General features: G+C 43.7%; 1 protein-coding gene across 1 annotated transcript in view; it reads right to left on the reverse strand.

Annotated features, from left to right (window-relative positions):
- CSMD2 (CUB and Sushi multiple domains 2) overlaps positions 1–18,545 on the reverse strand; it is a 668,360-nt gene that overhangs the window by 28,791 nt on the left and 621,024 nt on the right. The window contains exons 55-57 of the mRNA XM_079924609.1: positions 15,412–15,600; positions 4,734–4,907; positions 482–664 (exon numbers count right to left, since the gene is read on the reverse strand). Of these exons, the coding sequence (XP_079780735.1) occupies positions 482–664; positions 4,734–4,907; positions 15,412–15,600 (546 nt within the window). The remainder of the gene's footprint in view (positions 1–481; positions 665–4,733; positions 4,908–15,411; positions 15,601–18,545) is intronic.

The following is an 18,545-nucleotide window of genomic DNA, read 5'->3' on the forward strand; positions in this document are numbered from 1 at the left end:
CTGGGCCTACCTCAGGAACCATCATTAAGAGCTTATATTACTTTTAAAGGATTTTTAAAAGCTGGATCTGTATTTCTTTTGGCACTTTGGATGCTATTTAAACACAGTGTTTTCCCTTAAACTGTAAGCTCCAAGAGGGCAAGGTGGGTCTGTCTCCATCACCATTGTGTCTCTAGCCTATACTACAGTATTTGGCACACAGCTGTTGAATGAAACTGTATGGAAATAAATACACAAATGTGCTTAACTTAGTTTATCCTGGTGTCTTCCCTTCTTAGGTAAGTGGGGAATATGTTTGCCTTTGGATTACTAATGAGATGAACATGAACTCTTTGTTGATGCCCACTATTCACCAGGCCAAGGGTTCAAATGGGGCCCTGCATTTTATCTGTGTATGTGAGGGCAGGTGCTAGGGCGTAGGAAAACGGGGGAAGATCCTGGGGCCAGCAGAGGGGAGAAGCAGAATGGTCACATACATTACCTCCACACTCAGGCTGCGTGCCACTCCACGAGCCGTTGGCTTGACAAGTTCGCTCCGACGATCCCCGGAGCATGTGGCCAGCTTCACAGCTGAAGCGCATCAGGCTGCCCGGGGCAAAGCTATCTCCCAAACGGATGCCATGGGCTGGGATGCCAGGGTCACCACAGATTCCCATGCTGGTTCCTATGGACCAGAACCAAAAAACCCGTTGTTTTTAGCATGGCAGGAAAGGCAGTGGAGGACTTGGAGAGAGAAAGATGCTGGGCTGATGCTAAGGAAGGGCAGTGGGCACTAAGAATGAGGGCGGTGAAACTGACCGTGTGTCTAGCCTGAGTCACCAGGACAGGCTCCTGCCTTAGCGCTCAGTGATCAAAGGACACAGAGGGCTGAGGTCATGTGTGGGTCCCTGGGGACCATGAGGCAAGGGAAGAAAGAAGGCAGAGGGAAAGCTTTGTGGAGGAAGTCATGCCTTTTTGTTCTTTGGCTTGTGCCAGCGTGGGATGCCCGTGGTCCAAGCTGGCCTTCTCCCTTTCACCTCTTCTCCACCGTCTGATGATCTGGTACCCTCTCCATTACCAGTTCCACTGTCTTGGCTCAGATGCGCAACGTCTCTCTCCTGAACTACATTGCCGGAGCCTCCTAACTAATGTCCCTTCCTCTCAAACTCTCCCTCTAGTCTATCTTCACTTTATCCTTAAATCTTAGCAAAGAACAACCACAACCACAATCTGATTTTGGTTCTTTCCTGCTGAATTAGCTCCACTGGCTTCCCACTGCTGAGAGAAAAAAGTTCCAACTTTTTGGCAGAGTTTCTGCTCAACAGCCCAGCTTGAACCTTGATCCTGGGCCTTTAATTGAGGATTTTCTATTCACAAGTTGCGCAATACAGGTGAGCTCTAGATTACATATCTTAGATCCCTCATTTCATCCTTTCTTTGCCCCATGCCTCCTGCCATATTTCTGCATTTATCTGGCTTATTGTGCAAGCCCAACCCAGGAGAGTTTTAAGGACCCAAGAGGTGGGGGAAAGTGGAGAACAGGAGATAAAGCTACAAGACCTAGTGCCTGTGCGAACCAGCACATCTCAGAATACGGAGATGCACGGGAGACACCACTGGATCAGCCTAGGCCATGGTAAGCTTGAGGAAGGAGGAAGAAAATGAAGGAATAAATGGCAACTCCATGAGAAAATAAAGTTTCCCATTGATGTGGAATGCACCTCCTCGTGGATCCACGTGTGTAGGCATCGATAGTAACATCTTGACCACAGGTGGCTTAAGCCATGTGTACCCCACCATCCACTGTTGATGTATCTTCCTCTCAGTTTTGGGATTATTTCCTCTTCCAGTCTAGTCTCAGAATATGAGAACACTATATAACCCCATGTTCCCCATTCTGCTCCTTACCATGGGAGGGGGATTCATTCAGCCTTCAACTCCAACACTTGAAAAAACAAAGCCTATCACGTTTGGCCAGGTTTTCTTATCTTTTGACGTTTTCCAGGTTGTAGCTCATGCAACAGGCAGGACAGGGTCCCCTTGAAGGCAGCCCAGATGGTGAGTCGCTCACTCTCCCTCACTGGCTAGCTGGCCTCAGCACTATTACACAACAGGCCTGAGGGTGGACTCCCGGGTCCTGGGCATTATCGGACAGAACAGTCCCCACTGCTGTGTTTGGCCTCTGTTTCAACGATATAAGGAAGTCTGGGACAGAACACTGTACCATGGGGGCATACTGTTGACTCTTTACTGAAGAGGTACATCAGCAAGATGATGACACTGCAGAGGTAGGCAATGAACTTCCTGAAGCGTGTCTCAAATGCCAGAAATCTCTGCAATGTCCTTTATGGCCCAGGGACTTACGACTCCTGTTATGCACCATCTGGGTGCACTGACTGTACAGAATGAGGTTTGAACATCTGACCCTGGAACTCCTGAATGTGTATCTTTTAAGGCTGATGGGAGATGACGTTGCAAAAGATGATATCTGTATCACTGGTGGAATTATATCCCACTCACTAGTACAGATCTAGCGTTACTTCCTAATCACCTATTTTTTTCCACCTTCACTTCCTTATCTAAGGTATTTAAGATTCATTCATTCCTCAGCCTTAGTATTTATGGAATCCCTTCTACTCCTGTCCTCAGAGGTCTCCAGAAAGCTCTGCCCATGATACTGTTCTCCTAAGTGTCTGTCGTCCTTGAAGAAGACACGGGAGAAGTAAGATTGCAAACTATTCTTCAGAATATTCAGGATTGGGGATCAAACAGCTTAACGCAACATATCCCCTAATGAGTGAGGTCCATGTCTTCTGAAGGTTCTTTTCTGCTTCTTACTTTTTCATGTTCCCAAGGTGTCAGCGTGTTTCTAGTCTCCCCTTGACCTTTGATGTGGCCAAGGAAGGGTCCTTGCTTCCACATGCAGAACCAAGACTTAGGTAGTCACAAAATTATGAAATCTCAGGGTTGAAAAGGTTTTAGAGGTTTTCTAGCTTCGTTACCTATAAGAATTGGTTCTGGAATATTTCCAGTATGTCATTTCACAGGCTTCACAAAAACAACTTCAGAGAAGGAAAATCACAGTTTGGGAGAAAAGATTTTGATTCTGTGCTTCTGGGCCAGGAGACACACTGTGTGGTTGGGTTACATATGCTAATGGGTAGGAGACGCCGAAGCCTTTCTTTCTGATTTCTTCCTCCCCTACCTTGCACTTCCTTTTCCCATGGAGAACAAAGATCCTCAAATACATAAAACAGACCTTAAGAACACCATTAGTCCCATGTCCTAGAGAAACGTCTAGAGGGAGGACTTTATGCAAAAGGGACTGGTCACCAAAGAGACGGGGGCAAATGCACGCTTGGATGGGCATCTGGATGCGAAACGCATGCCTTTCTTCTGTGGAATACTTCTTCCTCCTGGAACTTGCTCTGTGGACAACTCTGGAGGCCTCGATATACATGATCCTTGTCGTCCCCATGCCAGCCTCCCCAAGACACTTCCAATACAAGTCCAAACAGACAGGAGTCTGGGGCCCAGCTAATAAGCTAAAGGAGTCCCAGTGGCTCATACCTAGTCCTGCCGGTTCATGAACTGGGTGATTAATGAGATTAATGAGGGTGAGAGGCCAAAGTCTGGGGTGTTAACAGAGTGATGTGTCTGGGATTGTCCTGGGCAGCCTACCACCCTTTGAAGCAGTGGCCAGTGCTTCGGGAATTTCCTTCTTAGGAGCCCTAACTAATATCTGGTGGGTATTCCGGCCGTGCCCTACATTTTGGAAGACAGGCTCATCTGGGAACTTCTAACTGCAAGAGCAGCTGCACATCTTGTGGGTGAAGTCCCACTTTGAGGAGAAGGCTTCTTTCTATATTAGGAGGAGGTCAGGATCCTTACCTCTAGAGGGCATCTGGCATGGGAAGGCATAGGGGTTAATTTCAGTGCCATGGTAGGTCCCCTGAGGAACGGCAAGCTACATGAACAGCTGCCCGCAACATCCCATGTGGCATCCCTTCTTGGGGCCAGGCAGGCTCACCCCAAAGAAAAGAAAGCTGTGGGGTGCTAACTTTTTTCCTTAGTGGTTTCTTCATTGGTGGGACAATTCAATTTCAAATATTTTGTTCTTTTATGACATTACAGATGAATATCTGGAAATATGGACACTTCCCTACATGTGCTGTGTTGATAACATCTCTCCGCGTCCCCATAGAGATTAAGAGGAAAACAAACTCATTCATAGGAAACGTCTAGGGGCTGGTGTGTTAGTGCTAAAGGGAAGAACTGTATTCACTGGGCAGTCAGGACACAGGACAAACGGGAGAGGTGGTGATACAGAAAGGGAAGCAGGCTGGGGCCCAGCAGTCCATAACAGGGAAGAAGAGAACACAGGAGGGGGTTTGGACCTGGGCCGAACAACAGGAAGGCTAGGACTATTCCTGGAACCTCATGGTAATAAGGTCTGGACAGGACTCTGGCCATAGGGTGACCTCACAAACTGCGTCTTCACTAGTTTTGCAATCTCTTGGCTGTATGGGCTTGGCCAGCGCTGACTGAGGGCATGAAGCTGGGCTCAGACCACCAAGGGCTGAAGTCCAGTTGGGATCTCTGATAGCCGTGCTCTCTGCCTGGGAGGGATGTGATGAGGGCTCTAAAGGTCTGCTTCCCTCCCGTCCACCTGTCACACTCACACCCTCGGGAGCTCGCTCGCCTCCCAGCCAGGTGTTCCTTTGGACCCCCTTCTCCCACACCAGAGCCCATACCTGAGCAGTGGGGGAGGGAGCCAGTCCAGTGTCCATCCAGCCCACACATTCGGGTGGCATTTCCCACTAGAGTCCGCTTGCTGGTGCAGCTGTAACGCACAACCGCCCCTGCGGTATAGTTGTCCCCGGACATCTGGGAATGGGGCGGGGAGCCCGGATGGCCACAGGACACCACTGTGGGGAAGAGCAAACATCTCTCAGCAACTCTGCACCAGGATGGATCATCACAGGACACGTGCTAGGCTTTTCATGGCGACAGGCGGAGAAGAAGAGAAGCTGGGGTATCTACTGAAGTGAACTTCCTGCTGGCACAGCCACTCAGCACCAGCAGACAATGCCTACCCACCTCGCTGTCCAGCTTCCGTATCTGTGAACTGCAGAGCGATATCTGTTGTTTTAAGAGCTGAATGAGATAATACATGTGAAACTGCTCAGCACACAGTAGGGACACAGTAATATCCGTTTCTTCTCTTTCTTGCCTCTTGTGCTCACCTCTCCCTATTTCCTCACTGCCATACGACATACCATGAGGTCTCTGGCAGAAAGGCGGTACATATAGTGTACCTATAACTACATATAAGTCAGACAGAGAAAGAAAAATGTCATATGATACCATTTATATGTGGAATCTTAAAAAACGGTACAAATGAACCTATTTACAAAACAGAAATTGAGTCACAGATGTAGAAAACAAACTTACGGTTACCAAGGGGGAAAGGAGGGGATAAACAGGGAGACTGGGACTGATATATACACACTACTCTATACAAAATCGATGACTAATAAGAACCTACTGTATAGCACAGGGAACTCTATTCGGTGCTCTGTAATGACCTACGTGGGGTGGAGTCTAGAAGACAGTGGATATATGTATATATATAACTGATTCACTTTGCTGTACACCTGAAACTAACACAACATCGTAAATCAACTATAATAAAAAATTAATTAAAAAAAGGACAAAGGGGTGATCTGTCACCCTGAGACTGTCGGCATTGGCGACAGGATCCAGAATGAGGGCCAGTTAGAGTCCTCGCCAAAGGCATCGCACAGCTGCCCACATCAGTTGTCTCCAACTTGTCCTCTTCTGTTGCAAGTTCCCTTTCCTGAGACACCAAAGTGTAACTGTGGAAACCAGTGATGGGGTTAGAGTGCAGAGTTGAGACGTACGGGCCATGGCAGGACAGTGCTGTCGACGTCGCTGGGTCTGCCTTGCCGTCGTTCTTGCCACGGTTGATCCCAGGCTCTTTCATTTGCTCAACACATGTGTATTGAGTGCGAGGCACTGTTATACGTGTTTGGGAGAACAAAGTCCATGCTCTCATGGAGGTTATGTTCTAGTGAGGATGAGAGACCATGAATAAGAAAACAGGTAATTCTAGGGGTTGCTATGAAGGAAAATAAAGCTGCATCAGGAAAAGGGTGCTCAGGGTGGGTGAGCAGCTGATTTTGAGTAGGATGGTGATGGTCAGGGAAGATCTCTCTGAGGCAACATTTGAGCAGTGATCTGAGTGATGTGAAAAGGCCAGCCATGTGAGATCTGGGGGAAGAGCATTCTGAGGGAAGGGACATCTAGTGGAAAAGCCCAGAGGCCGGAATGAGCCTGGGGTGTTCGCGAAACATTAAGAAAGCCAGGGTTGCTGGAATAGAACGAACAAGGAAAGAACTGAAGGAGACATGGGTGGAGAGGTTACTGGGAGCCAGATTATGGCATAGAATTTGGACTTTATTACAAGCATGATAGGACCCCACTGGAGTGATGTGATCTGATTTACATTTTAACAAGATCATTCTGGCTACTGTGTGGAGAACATTCTAGGGCGGGGCAAGAAAAGAGGGGGCTGATGCAGTAGTTCAAGAAGAGATGCTGGTGATTTGGACAGACTAAACCTTGGGGTCTGGCATGCAACTGGGAAGGATATGTACTCTGGTGGCCAAAGGGCTGTCTGTCTGCGAGGACAGCCACCACAACTCATCCTGGCACAGGCCTACCACTCTTCCCACTCCCAGATGTAGAGTCTCTTATTTCCTCCCTCCTTGAACCTGGGTTGGCCTGGGACTTGCTTTGATCAACAGAATGTCGTTTTAGGAATTCTGAGCTCTGGCTTAAGAGATCCTTTAACTTCCTCTTTTTCTCTAGGAACACAGCCTCCAAATAAAGAAGACCACGTGTCATCCTGCTGGAGAGAGTGGCCACGTGGAGAACAGCCAGCCACGAGTCCTCAAACATGTAGGTGGGGTCATTTTGGATCCATTTTGGATCCTCCAGTCCTAACTGAACCACGCTGGGTGCAGATGAGCCAGCCCTGCTGGGACGGTTCATTTAATGTATCAACTTGACTAGGCCACAGGATGCCCAGATAGTTGGTCCAACATTATTCTGTGTGTATCTGTGAGGGTTTCTGAATGAGATTAACATTCGAATTGGTAGACTAGACTGAATAAAGCAGATTGCCCTCCCCAGTGTGGGTGGGCCTCATCCAATCACATGAAGGCCTGAATAGAACATAAAGGTGGGGTAAGAGAGAATTCTCTCTGCCTGTCTTTGAGCTGGGACATCAATATTCTCCTGCCTTTGGACTCAGACTTGGACTGGAATTTATACCGTTGGCTCTATCTAGTTCTCAGGCCTTCAGACTCAGACTGGAACTCTGCCATCTGCTCTCCTGTGTCACCAGCTTGTGCACTACAGATCTGGGGCCTTTTTGGCCTCCAAAACTGTATGAGCCAATTCCTTATTATCTATCTATCTATCTATATTTGTATCTCTATCTATATCTATAAGGAATTGGCTCATATAATTTTAATATATATTATATATTATATTTAGAGGCAGATATATAGATGGCTTATGGTTTCTATAGGTACAGATATATAGGTAAAATCATATATCTAAATCTATATAGATATAGATCTTATTACATATCTATATATACTATATATTCTATCTATCTATAAAATATATGTAAAAAATATATATATATCCTATTGGTTTTTGATTCTGTTTCTCTGGAGAACCCAGATTAATATATCTGCTAAGCTTCACCTAAATTCCTGACCTTTAGAATTGTGAGAAAACAAAAATAGATGCTATTTTAAGTTTTGAGATGGCTTACTACATAGCAATAGGTAACTAATACAGTGAGTTCCAAGGATTACACTATCTATTCCTCAAGACAACCCTTTGAGGTAGGCACTGTTTTAATCTCCACCTTCCTGATGAAGAAAATGAGGCATGGCGAGGCAGAGTAACTTCCGCAAGGTCACAGGCCTGTTCAGCAGTAGAATTAGTTCTTGAAACCTGGCAGATTGACTCCAGAGGGCACACTCTCAAGCACTGTAACTGACTCCCTTCTGCAGTACTGCTTTAATACTGCTGATGAATTCTCTCATTCTGGAAGGAATGGAGTCCCCAATTATAATTTAAATGATTCTATGAGTGTTTACTAGAAATTTCTGGACTTCCAGAAATTGTCCAATTTTAACTCTGAAATGATTTTTCAAAAAAATTCTTTTTTAATGGAAATGCAACATACATATAGAAAACACAATAACCATAAAAACAGAGCTTAATGAATTGTCACAAAGTGAATACACTACCCAGATCAAGAAAAGCATATCACCAGTGCCTCAGAAGCCCCTTCACGCCCTCTCTATCACTATCTCTCTTCTTCCCTCCTCAAATTAAACTACTATCTTGACTTCATACACCATTAATTAGTTTGCCTGTTCTTGAATTTTATTTAAATGGAACCATATAGTATATATTCTTTTGTGTTGGCTTCTTTCACTCAACTTTATGTCTGTGACATTCGTCTACGCTGTATATAACAGTAGGTCATTATCATTGCTGTATACCAGGGTCAGCAAACATTTTCTTTAATTACTGTCCAGACAGTAATTATTTTAGGTTTTGAGGCTACATACAGTCTATGTTGCATATTCTTCTGTTTCTTTTTTTTTGTACAATATTTTAAAAGTATTAAAAATAAAAACTCTTCTAAGCTCAAGGGCCATACAGAAATAGGTCATAGGCTAGATTTAGCCCAGGAGCCAAAGTTTGCTGACTTCTGCTATATAGTTTACCATTTGTGTTAGTTACCTCTTCCTGTGTAACAAATTGCCCCAAAGCTTAGACAACAATAAATGCATTACTGATCATGGTTTCTGTGGGTCAGGAATTTGGGAGTGGCTTGGCAGGTGGCTCTGACTCAGACTCCCTCATAAGTTGCAGCCAGGATGTTGACTGTGGCTGCATTCATCTGAAGGCTCGACTGGCTTCCCCCAGAGTGACTGATCCAAGAAAGCCAGGTGGAGGTGGGATAGCTCTTATAACCTAGCTTTGCAAGTCACATCACTTTACACAGACCAACCCTGGTACAATGTAGGCATATGCTACATAAAGGTATGAATAGGTTGACTGTCACACCACTGTGGGAATATACCACCTTTATCATCCATTTCCTATTGATGGATGTTGGGGTTGTTTCTGGTTTTGGACTCATGAATAATGCTGATAAGAACATTTCTGTTCATGTCTATTAGTGTACATATGTACACATTTATGTTGGTTACCCGTAATGATTTCTGTGACAGCAGCTGGTTGTTTTTTCTGATGTTCTTATTTGGCTTTAAAATGTTTCTCTGGGGAATTTGAGGGTAGTGTTCAATTATGGTAATATCTAATAATCTCTAAAAATGTATATGCAATGCCAGAAATTATTTTTTCATTACTGGCTTGATCTAGCTACTTGGGTGTCTGTAAAATTAACAACTACAGTATACTCTATTGTTTTATTCCCTTCCTGTGGTTTGTTCTTTTAAAGGAGGAAAAAGTCAACAATAATGATGCTTGTGACAAAAGAAAAATTAATGACAATACAATCTGCCTGCTATGGATAAGGAGAAACAAGAAAAGGACATATGAAAACAATAAAGAGAAACAACTTGCATTCATTGCATGTTTGCATAAAAATCTAGAAGGCGAAGAACAAAGACAAGGTGAATAGCTGTTGCTGCGTTTCTCAATCTGTCGATATAAAAGATTAATGTTTTTAATGTTCATGCCCATGTCCAAATGGGATCTCTTTGGATCATTCCAGTTTCTGCAGTGGCTCTCTAGCTGCTAACTATGTATTAAGTTTAAATGTGTACATAAAAATCAGCAAGATAGGTATTTAGCACTCCTAATAGTAGCAGATTTTCTTGCATTACACAGGATACACATATAACAGGGGATTGAGAAAGTATAAAATTGTAATTAAGCAAAAAACAATAATATAGGGCTTCCCTGGTGGCGCAGTGGTTGAGAGTCCACCTGCCGATGCAGGGGACATGGGTTCGTGCCCCAGTCTGGGAAGATCCCACATGCCGCGGAGCGGCTGGGCCCGTGAGCCATGGCCGCTGAGCCTGCGCTCCGAGGCCACAGCAGTGAGAGGCCCGCGTACCATAAAAAAAAAAAAAAAAGAACAATAATATAAATCAGCAATTCATGATTGGGTGCGGACTATGCTGAGTCCGATGGCAAAATGAAAAAGCCCCGCACCCTGGTTCCTAAACCATAAGGATGAGAGTTGGACTAATGGCCAGCCACCTCCAGAGCTTCCACTGTTTCTTAAAGCACTTTAGCAGGGAAGCGGCATATAACATAGATACGGATCATGCATTTTCCTTGGTCCCTGCATGTCCACACTAATTAAAGCAGTTTGCCTTCACCTGGAAGGAACAGCTGACTGACATGGTTGACTAGGGGATATGTACAGTCATCTTCAATTTGTCACAATCCTATTCACAGGTAATGGGATCTTCTAGGAGTAGAAATGCAATTAGTCCACTAAAATAATATCATGATAACCATGAAACATCAGTGAAAATTATTTTACTGGGAGTCACCCGGGACCTAGAGACTTACAGCCAGTGGAAGTTCCTCAGGGCTGGTGTTTTTGAAATAGTCTCACCAAATCTCAGGGAAAACGTCTATGTTTTCCCCCTTCAACAAGTGAATAGGCTAATTGGATTCTGATGCTAGTATATCCCTTTTATGGGAATCTTGCTGAAGTTCATATTTAGAGGAAGTAATAAACATTGCTGTCTTTGAATGGGGTCTGCTTTGGGAAAATCTACTCCAAAAAGAACTGGTCGGTCCTTTGGTTTCTGTGTCTCTAATAAAAACTAATGTGGTGGTGTCAGTGATTACTATAAGCAGAGTTTGGCACCATGTAAAACCCAAAGAGAAAAAGAAGTGACCGCTGGCTTTCTGTAGTAAAAAATACCAGCAATTGTTGAGCATTAGCCACTTTTTTTTTTTTTTTGAGAGAGAGAGAGAATGCCTAGCCTGTTTTTAGGCATTGGCTTCTACCAGACTGAGAGCTTGGTTCCTGATTCCCACAGATTAAGATCAGTCAAACAAAAGATCATAATGTAAACATAATGAAACAATGAGAAACAAGTCACCAAGAGTGAGAAGCAGCAGAAATGACAGTAGCAGAACTAGACTTGGAAAGATGCTGATATTGGAAGGGTCAGATATAGAATACATAGTAAGTATATTTAATATGTTAAATATAAAAAAAGAACACGTTTACATAGGAACAATACACTATGGAAATAATTAAGCAAATTTGAAAAACAAATATTGCCTTGATTTCTCAAATGCAAAATAAATAATTGGAAATAGGAACTCAATGAACAGTTAAACCTCAGCTTAACTAAAAAGATAATTATTGAATGGTAAAACATTCAATAATTATCTAGCTAAGAAAAATAAATCTCCATAAATTTTAAAAGACAGAAATCATACAAAGTATGTTCTCCAACCAAAATGCAATGAAACTAGAAACCAATAACAGAAGGAAATTTGGAAAATCCACAAATATATGGAAATTAAACAACACTCTCCTAAATAATCAGTAGGTCAAAGAAGAAATCAGGGGAGTGATTAGAAAATACTTGAGGTGAACAAAAATGAAAACATAGCATACCAAAACTTATGAGATACAGTGAAAGCAGTGCTCAGAGGGAAATTTATAACTGTAATTGCCTACATTAAAAAGAGGAAAGGTCTCAAACCAACAACCTAACCTTCCCCTCTAATAAACTAGGAAAAAGAAGAGCAAAGCAAATGGAAGAAAAGAAATAAAAAAGGTTAGAGCAGAGATAAATGAAATAGAAAAACAATAGAGAAAATAAACAAAATCAAAAGTTGGTCCTTTGAAAAGGTCAGAAAATTGACAAATGTTCTAGTCTGATGAGAGAGAGAGAGAGAGAGCCAGAGAGAGAGGGAGGGAGAGAGAGATAGATACGGGGGGAGAGAGAGGATTCAAATTCTAAAATCAGGAATGAAAGTGGAGACATTACTACCAACTGAGTTTACAGAAGTAAAAACTTCTGTAAGTTTTTACTTACAGAACATGAACAGTTGTATACCAATAAATTAGATAACCTAGATGAAATGGAAAAATTACTAGAAACACACAAACTACCAAAAGTGACTCAAGAAGAAATGAAATATCTGAAGAGAATTATAACAAATAAGTAGAAACAATCAATAATCAAAAAATTTTAACAAAGAAAAGCCCAGGACCGGATGAATTCTACCAAAATTTTAAAGAAGAAATAATACCAGTCTTTCTCAAACTATTCCTAAAAATAGAAGAAGAGGGACAATTGCCAACTCCTTCTATGAGGCCAGCATTGTCCTGATACCAAAGCAAAAGATATCATAAAGAAAGAAAACTACAGACCAATATTCCTTATGGATGCAGTTGCAAAAATCCTCAACAAAATACTAGCAAACCAAATCCAGTAGCATATTAAAATGAATTTTACCGTGACCAAGAGTGATTTGTTCCAAGAACACAAGAGTTGTTCAACATATGAAAATCAATCAATGTAATACACCATATTAATAGAATGAGGAAAAAAAAGCCCCACATGATCATCTCAATAGACGCAGAAAAATCATTTGAAAAAATCCAATACCCTTTCGTGGTAAAAATGTTCAACAAACTAGGAGTAGAAGAGAACTTCCTCAATCTGATAAAGGGAATTTGCAAAAATCCCACAGCTAACATCATACTTAATGGTGAAAGACTGAAGACTTTACTCCAAAGACTAGAAACAAGACAAGAATGTCTGTTTTGCCACTTCTATTCAACATTGTACTGAAGGTTCTAGCTGGGCAATTATGTAAGAAAAAGAAATAAAAGGCATCAGGTTGGAAAGAAAGCAGTAAAATTATGTTTTTTCACAGATGACATGATATTGGATTATGATATGACATTGGATTAGGCAGTGGTTTCTTAAATATTCCTTCAAAAGCACAAGCAACAGAAGAGAAAATAGATAACTCAGACTTCATTAAAATTCAATACTTTCATGCATCAAAGGACATCATCCAGAATTATCTTTGGGAGAAAAGTTTGCAAATAATATGCCTGATAGAGGTGTAGTATTCAGAATATATAAAGAACAGTTAAATCAAAAGATATTAAGACAAACAACCCAATTAAAAAATGCACAAAGAACTTGAATAGACCTTTCTCTAAAGAAGAGAATGGCCGTGCAAATGGCCAATAAGCACATAAAAAGATGTTCAACATCATTAGTCATTAGGGACATGCAAATCAAAACCACAATGAGATACCACTTCACACCTGCTAGAATGGCTGTAATAAAAAAGATGGACAATAACAAGTGTACATGAGGCTATGGAGAAACTGGAACCTTCATACAGTGCCCATGGGAATGTAAAATGGTGCAGCCACTTTAGAAAACAATGAACCTTAAAAAATTAAACACAGAGTTACCATATGACCCAGCAATTTCATCCTAGGTATATATTCAAGAGAACTGACAACATATGGTCACACAAAAACTTGTACATAAGTGTTCACAGCAGCATTGCTCATAATATCCAAAAAGTGGAAACAACCCAGATGTCCATCAACTGATGAATGGATGAACAAAATGCAGTGTATCCATACAATGGAATAATATTTGGCCATAAAAAGGAATGAAGTAAACGATACATGCTACAACATGGATGAACTTTGAAAACCTTATGCTAAGTGGAAGAAGTCAGACACAAAAGGCCACACACATAATTTCACTTATATAAAATGTCCAGAATAGGCAAAGTCACAGATGGAAAGTATGGTTACCAGGGGATAGAGTGGTGGTGGGCAATGGGAAGTGACTGCTAAAGGGTGTCCTCCTGGGGTGATGAAAACGCTCTGGAATTAGATAGTGGTGATGGTTGTATAATTTTGTGAATATATTAAAATCACCGAATTATATACTCTAAAAGTGAATTTTCTGGTATGTGAATTATATTTCTCTACAAAAAAAAGGAAGAAAAATGGAAGTGGATTAAATCCTCCTAAGGAAATGATTATAGATAATATTGATGTAATGATATATTAATTATATCAATATTAACATCAGATAAAATAAGCTTTGGGGCAAAAAATTAACATAGATAGGGTCACTTGATTATGATAAAAGCCTCATTTTACCAGAAGATACAGCAATTTGAAACCACCATGCACTCTGAATCTCAGCTGTCACCACTGTACTCAGGTGGCTGTCCATTTCCAACCCCAGATGACTGGTCAGTCATAAATGGGGCTGGATGGCCAGGTTGGGGTCCTCAAGCAAGCGAAATATGGGCAGGTGAGTAGCTGTACCAGACTCCTATCATACCTAGAGGCACAAGGGCATAACGAGATGGAGTCATCCAGACTGGGGGGCCTACAAAATATGTATGACCCACCACAGATAAGAGGACTACTGAATGGTACCAGCTCAATGCCCATCAGTCCCTCGGGACTGCATCTTCACCTCTACTACTGGGAAGAGAGGGGAGAGAGTAACCCACAGGGTTCATCATTAGCAACAAGAGATCAGGAGCCCAGGGAACGGATTTTCTCTTCAGGATGTGTGAGGCTAGCCACCAGGTGTCAGGGTTCTGAGTGCCTCCCCTATCCTTTTTTTCCCCACATGGTGTCCCCATATTTTTTCCTAATTACAGTTAAAGCAGTTATTGTTTATTGAGTAGCTACTATATACCAGACATATTGTACTAGGCACTTTTAATGGATGTTCTCACTTAATCCTCTAATAACCCTATGGAAGAGGCATTAGCATCATTGTTACAGATGAAGAAATGGAGGATCTGAGAGGTTAATGGACTTCTTTCAAACCACACAGCATGTTTAGTGGCAGAGCCAGAATTCAAATCCAGGTCGGTCTGCCTCCAGGGTCCGTGGCATTTCTGCTTCAGTCTTTCAAGAGAAAGAGGTTCATGTGTTTTCTTTCTGGAAAAGCAAGGAGGGTGTAACATGGGAGACAGTGTCCCGCTATGCAGCCGGGACCCCTGAAGGAAGGGAACCCTGGAGGCTGAAGAGGTTGGTGGCAGCACTAGAGAGGAAAGAGAATAAGCCTGTAGCCAGGAACAGAGAAAGCGTGAGAATTGGTGTGGCAACTAACCCAACAGGGCCCAAGATGCTCTGTGACATCCGTAGAGCAGAAACAGTGACTGTCATCGTGAACACACACACACACACACACACACACACACACACACACACACACACACACAGAGGAGGGCTGTTCTTTGATATGGACCATCCTGTCAGAAGGCACGGGTGATCATTGTGAGTAGATAACATCAACTTACAGAGACACTGGGGGCGGGGACGGTCCCATGTGCCATCTCCCTGGCAGCTGAGCACCGGGGTGCCCAGGAGGTAGAAGCCGTGGTTGCACTGGTAAGACACGGTGGTGCCGTAGCTGAACGTGTGCGGGCCGCTGGCGTGGATTTGACGAACGCTGTTTTCTTGGTGCCCAGGATCTGTACAGTTGATGACTGCAATGGAACGGGATGAGTAGATGTAGAGACCTGGACGTGAGGATTTTCCTACGCTTTTAAATGAGAATTCCGAAGTCCAAACAGGCACGTATTTCCAGTACAGCAAAATTTCCAGACCAAGACAGGCTACACAAAGGAGATCCTGCTGGGAAGGTGAGCTTGTCCTGAGGCTGCTGTACTTCTCCCCTCACCTTGATCACCTGGTTAAGGGATTCATTCTTCCATGTCCAGCTAGACATCACCTCCCTGCAGAGGCCCTCCCACCTCCTCCCAGACTGGTTAACCTCTCCCTCCTCAGTGCTCCCGGTACAAACCTGGATCGCTCCATTGTGACTTGTTTGAATATAAGAATCCCTTGAGGGCAGGGATGCCTCCTCTCTGTGAGCAGATCCCTGATACAATGTCTCCCTCAGCAAAGCTGTGGAAGCGGGGTGGGCTCTTCTGGAAACTGTTTTAACCACGTTTATGAGTATTTCAGGGGGAGATTAATCCTGGGGGATAAATTTGACTTTTAAATCCTGAAGTGTTTCCAAAGCAGCTTAACTCAAAATCGAGTGAGATTTGAGAATAATGACCATATTATTCATAACCCATGATGTGTACTTTAAAAAAAAAGTAAATAATTTATTTATTTTTGGCTGCATTGGGTCTTCGTTGCTGCGCGCGGGCTTTCTCTAGTTGCGGTGAGCGGGGGCTTCTCTTGCTGCGGAGCACAGGCTCCAGGCGCGTGGGCTTCAGTAGTTCTGGCTCACGGGCTCTAGAGTGCAGGCTCAGTAGTTGTGGCTCACGGGTCCTGCTGCTCTGCGGCATGTGGGATCCTCCCGGATCAGGGCTCAAACCCGTGTCTCCTGCATTGGCAGGCAGACTCCTAACCACTGTGCCACCAGCGAAGCCCGATGATCTGTACTTTTGCTTTCAAAACACTTTCACATCCATCATTTTACCTGAATCTCATATGCATCATAAGGGGGCAGGGCCAGTACTTAAAATCTTTGATAAGCTTTTCAGGTGTGAGCTGTTTTAACTTCTGATGAACCTCTCTGAGGCTCAGAGCGGTTGGAGTCACAAAACAGGTAAGTAGCCTTTATTCATTCATGTTGTTTATCGTGATACACTGAGTGCCAAGCATTGTGCTGGGCAGTGAGGATATGACAGAACTTACAGTCTGGAGTAGGGTTTCTCTACCTTGGTATGAAGGATATCTTGGGTTGATAATTATTTATTGAGGGGGCAGTCCTGTGCATTGTAGGATGTTTAACAGCATCCCTGGCCTCTGTCCACTAGATGCCGATAGAAACCCTCCAGTTGTGACAACCAAAAATGTCTTCCGACATCTGTCCCCTGTTGGGACAGGGGAGCAGGTACAATCATCCCCAGTTGAGAACTACTGGTCTAGAGAGAAAGGGACAAATGAACAATCATCCTGTTTGATAAGTGCTCTGATAGGGACAGCAGAGAATGTTCCGCAGCCGCGCGCAGGGGGTGGAGCAGGAAAGGCTTCCCAGAAGGAGGCTCTTGATGACTGGGTAGAAATCACCCAGACAAAGAGAAGGCGGGAGGGGACAGAGAAGAATGCATTGGAGGAAACTGTGTCTGGTGCCCCGGGGGGTTTATGGGCACAGGGCACTGTGTGAGGACTCCGGAAGAGGTTCAGTGTGGCTGGGACCCAATGCAGAGCTGAGGCTGGGGGTGGACGAAGTGGAGAAGAGTGGGCTGGACAGGAGGCTGGGCCAGGTCTGTGGGCCCCGTTAAACCAGCAGAGGAGACTTTTATTATCTTAAGGGCAGTGGGAAGTCTCGGGAGGTGTTTTAAACATGGAGTGACTTGATCAGATTTGCATTTCAGGCAGGTCACTCTGTCAGAGTAGAGAATAGGCCGGTGGGGAGAAGGAGCAGAGGCCATCATTTCTAAGGATTTTACCCCAGCCGTCTGTTTCCAAGATCGGCCCTTGAGTACAGCACCCCCGGAAGGGGCTGGGACCGGGGGAGCTGAAGTTACAGGACAGGACCTTGTGTTGCGGAGACAGAGCACAGTTCTTGAGGAGAAGGGGGTAATGGGATAACAACACCCCAAAGCATCAGTTCTCAGCTCCTTCCTGCCTGGATAGGTGATGGAAGGAAGGTCAACTCAAGGTCATGACAATTTCCCCTGTGTTCCCTAGAACCTTGTCTCACTCAAAATGGCACCTTGAAATGTTGAGAGGAATGTTATTTTAAGGTTAGCTGTGAATGTATCTTTAATGATTTTAAAACATCATTTGAAAAATTTGGTTCTTTAATATCAGTTACAAATGACTTGTGACACGCTGCACAGCCAATCGCCGTGCACCCCCAAACACCACGAGGAGGAGCTGTCATCTGAGGGAGTCTCAGTCCTCACACCTTACAGCTGTGAAGACTTGATCAACCTCCAGACCAGGGCTGGCCTCGCTCACAGTTCACTCTGTCTGACTCTCCTGAACCTCGGCTAGCCTGCCAGGCCACTCTTGGGTGGAGGCAGACAGCTCCACTGCCCTTCATTGCTGTGAGCAGCCTTTAAAAGTTTTAGAAGCTATTTCCTAAATAGACCGAATGGGGCTGGAATATCCTCTACGCAGAGTCTGCCTCTTGAGTCCGTGGTTTCATTTCTTCCCTCCCCCTTCATCCCAACCCCTAGACTGTTGGCTTTTTATTTTTCATTTGAACCCTTGTGGGTTTTTTTTCTTTCATCAAGAGTGGGGCTCTATATGATAATGGTGAATTATTGGGTCTACGAAATGTAAACAGAAGATGGTTTTCCATTTCTAGTTTGAAAGATGAACGTCCTTTGCTCTCTTTACATAACCAGTGAAGAAATTTGACGTGGCTGTATCTAGGGGTTGAGAAAGCCACCATTTATGGTTCTTTTCTGTCCCAAGTCTTCCCCATTTGGTCAAAGTAGCACCACAATGGAATCCACTGGCT

The sequence above is a fragment of the Stenella coeruleoalba genome (genome assembly GCF_951394435.1).
Source record: "Stenella coeruleoalba genome assembly, chromosome: 1".
Lineage (NCBI taxonomy): Eukaryota > Metazoa > Chordata > Mammalia > Artiodactyla > Delphinidae > Stenella > Stenella coeruleoalba.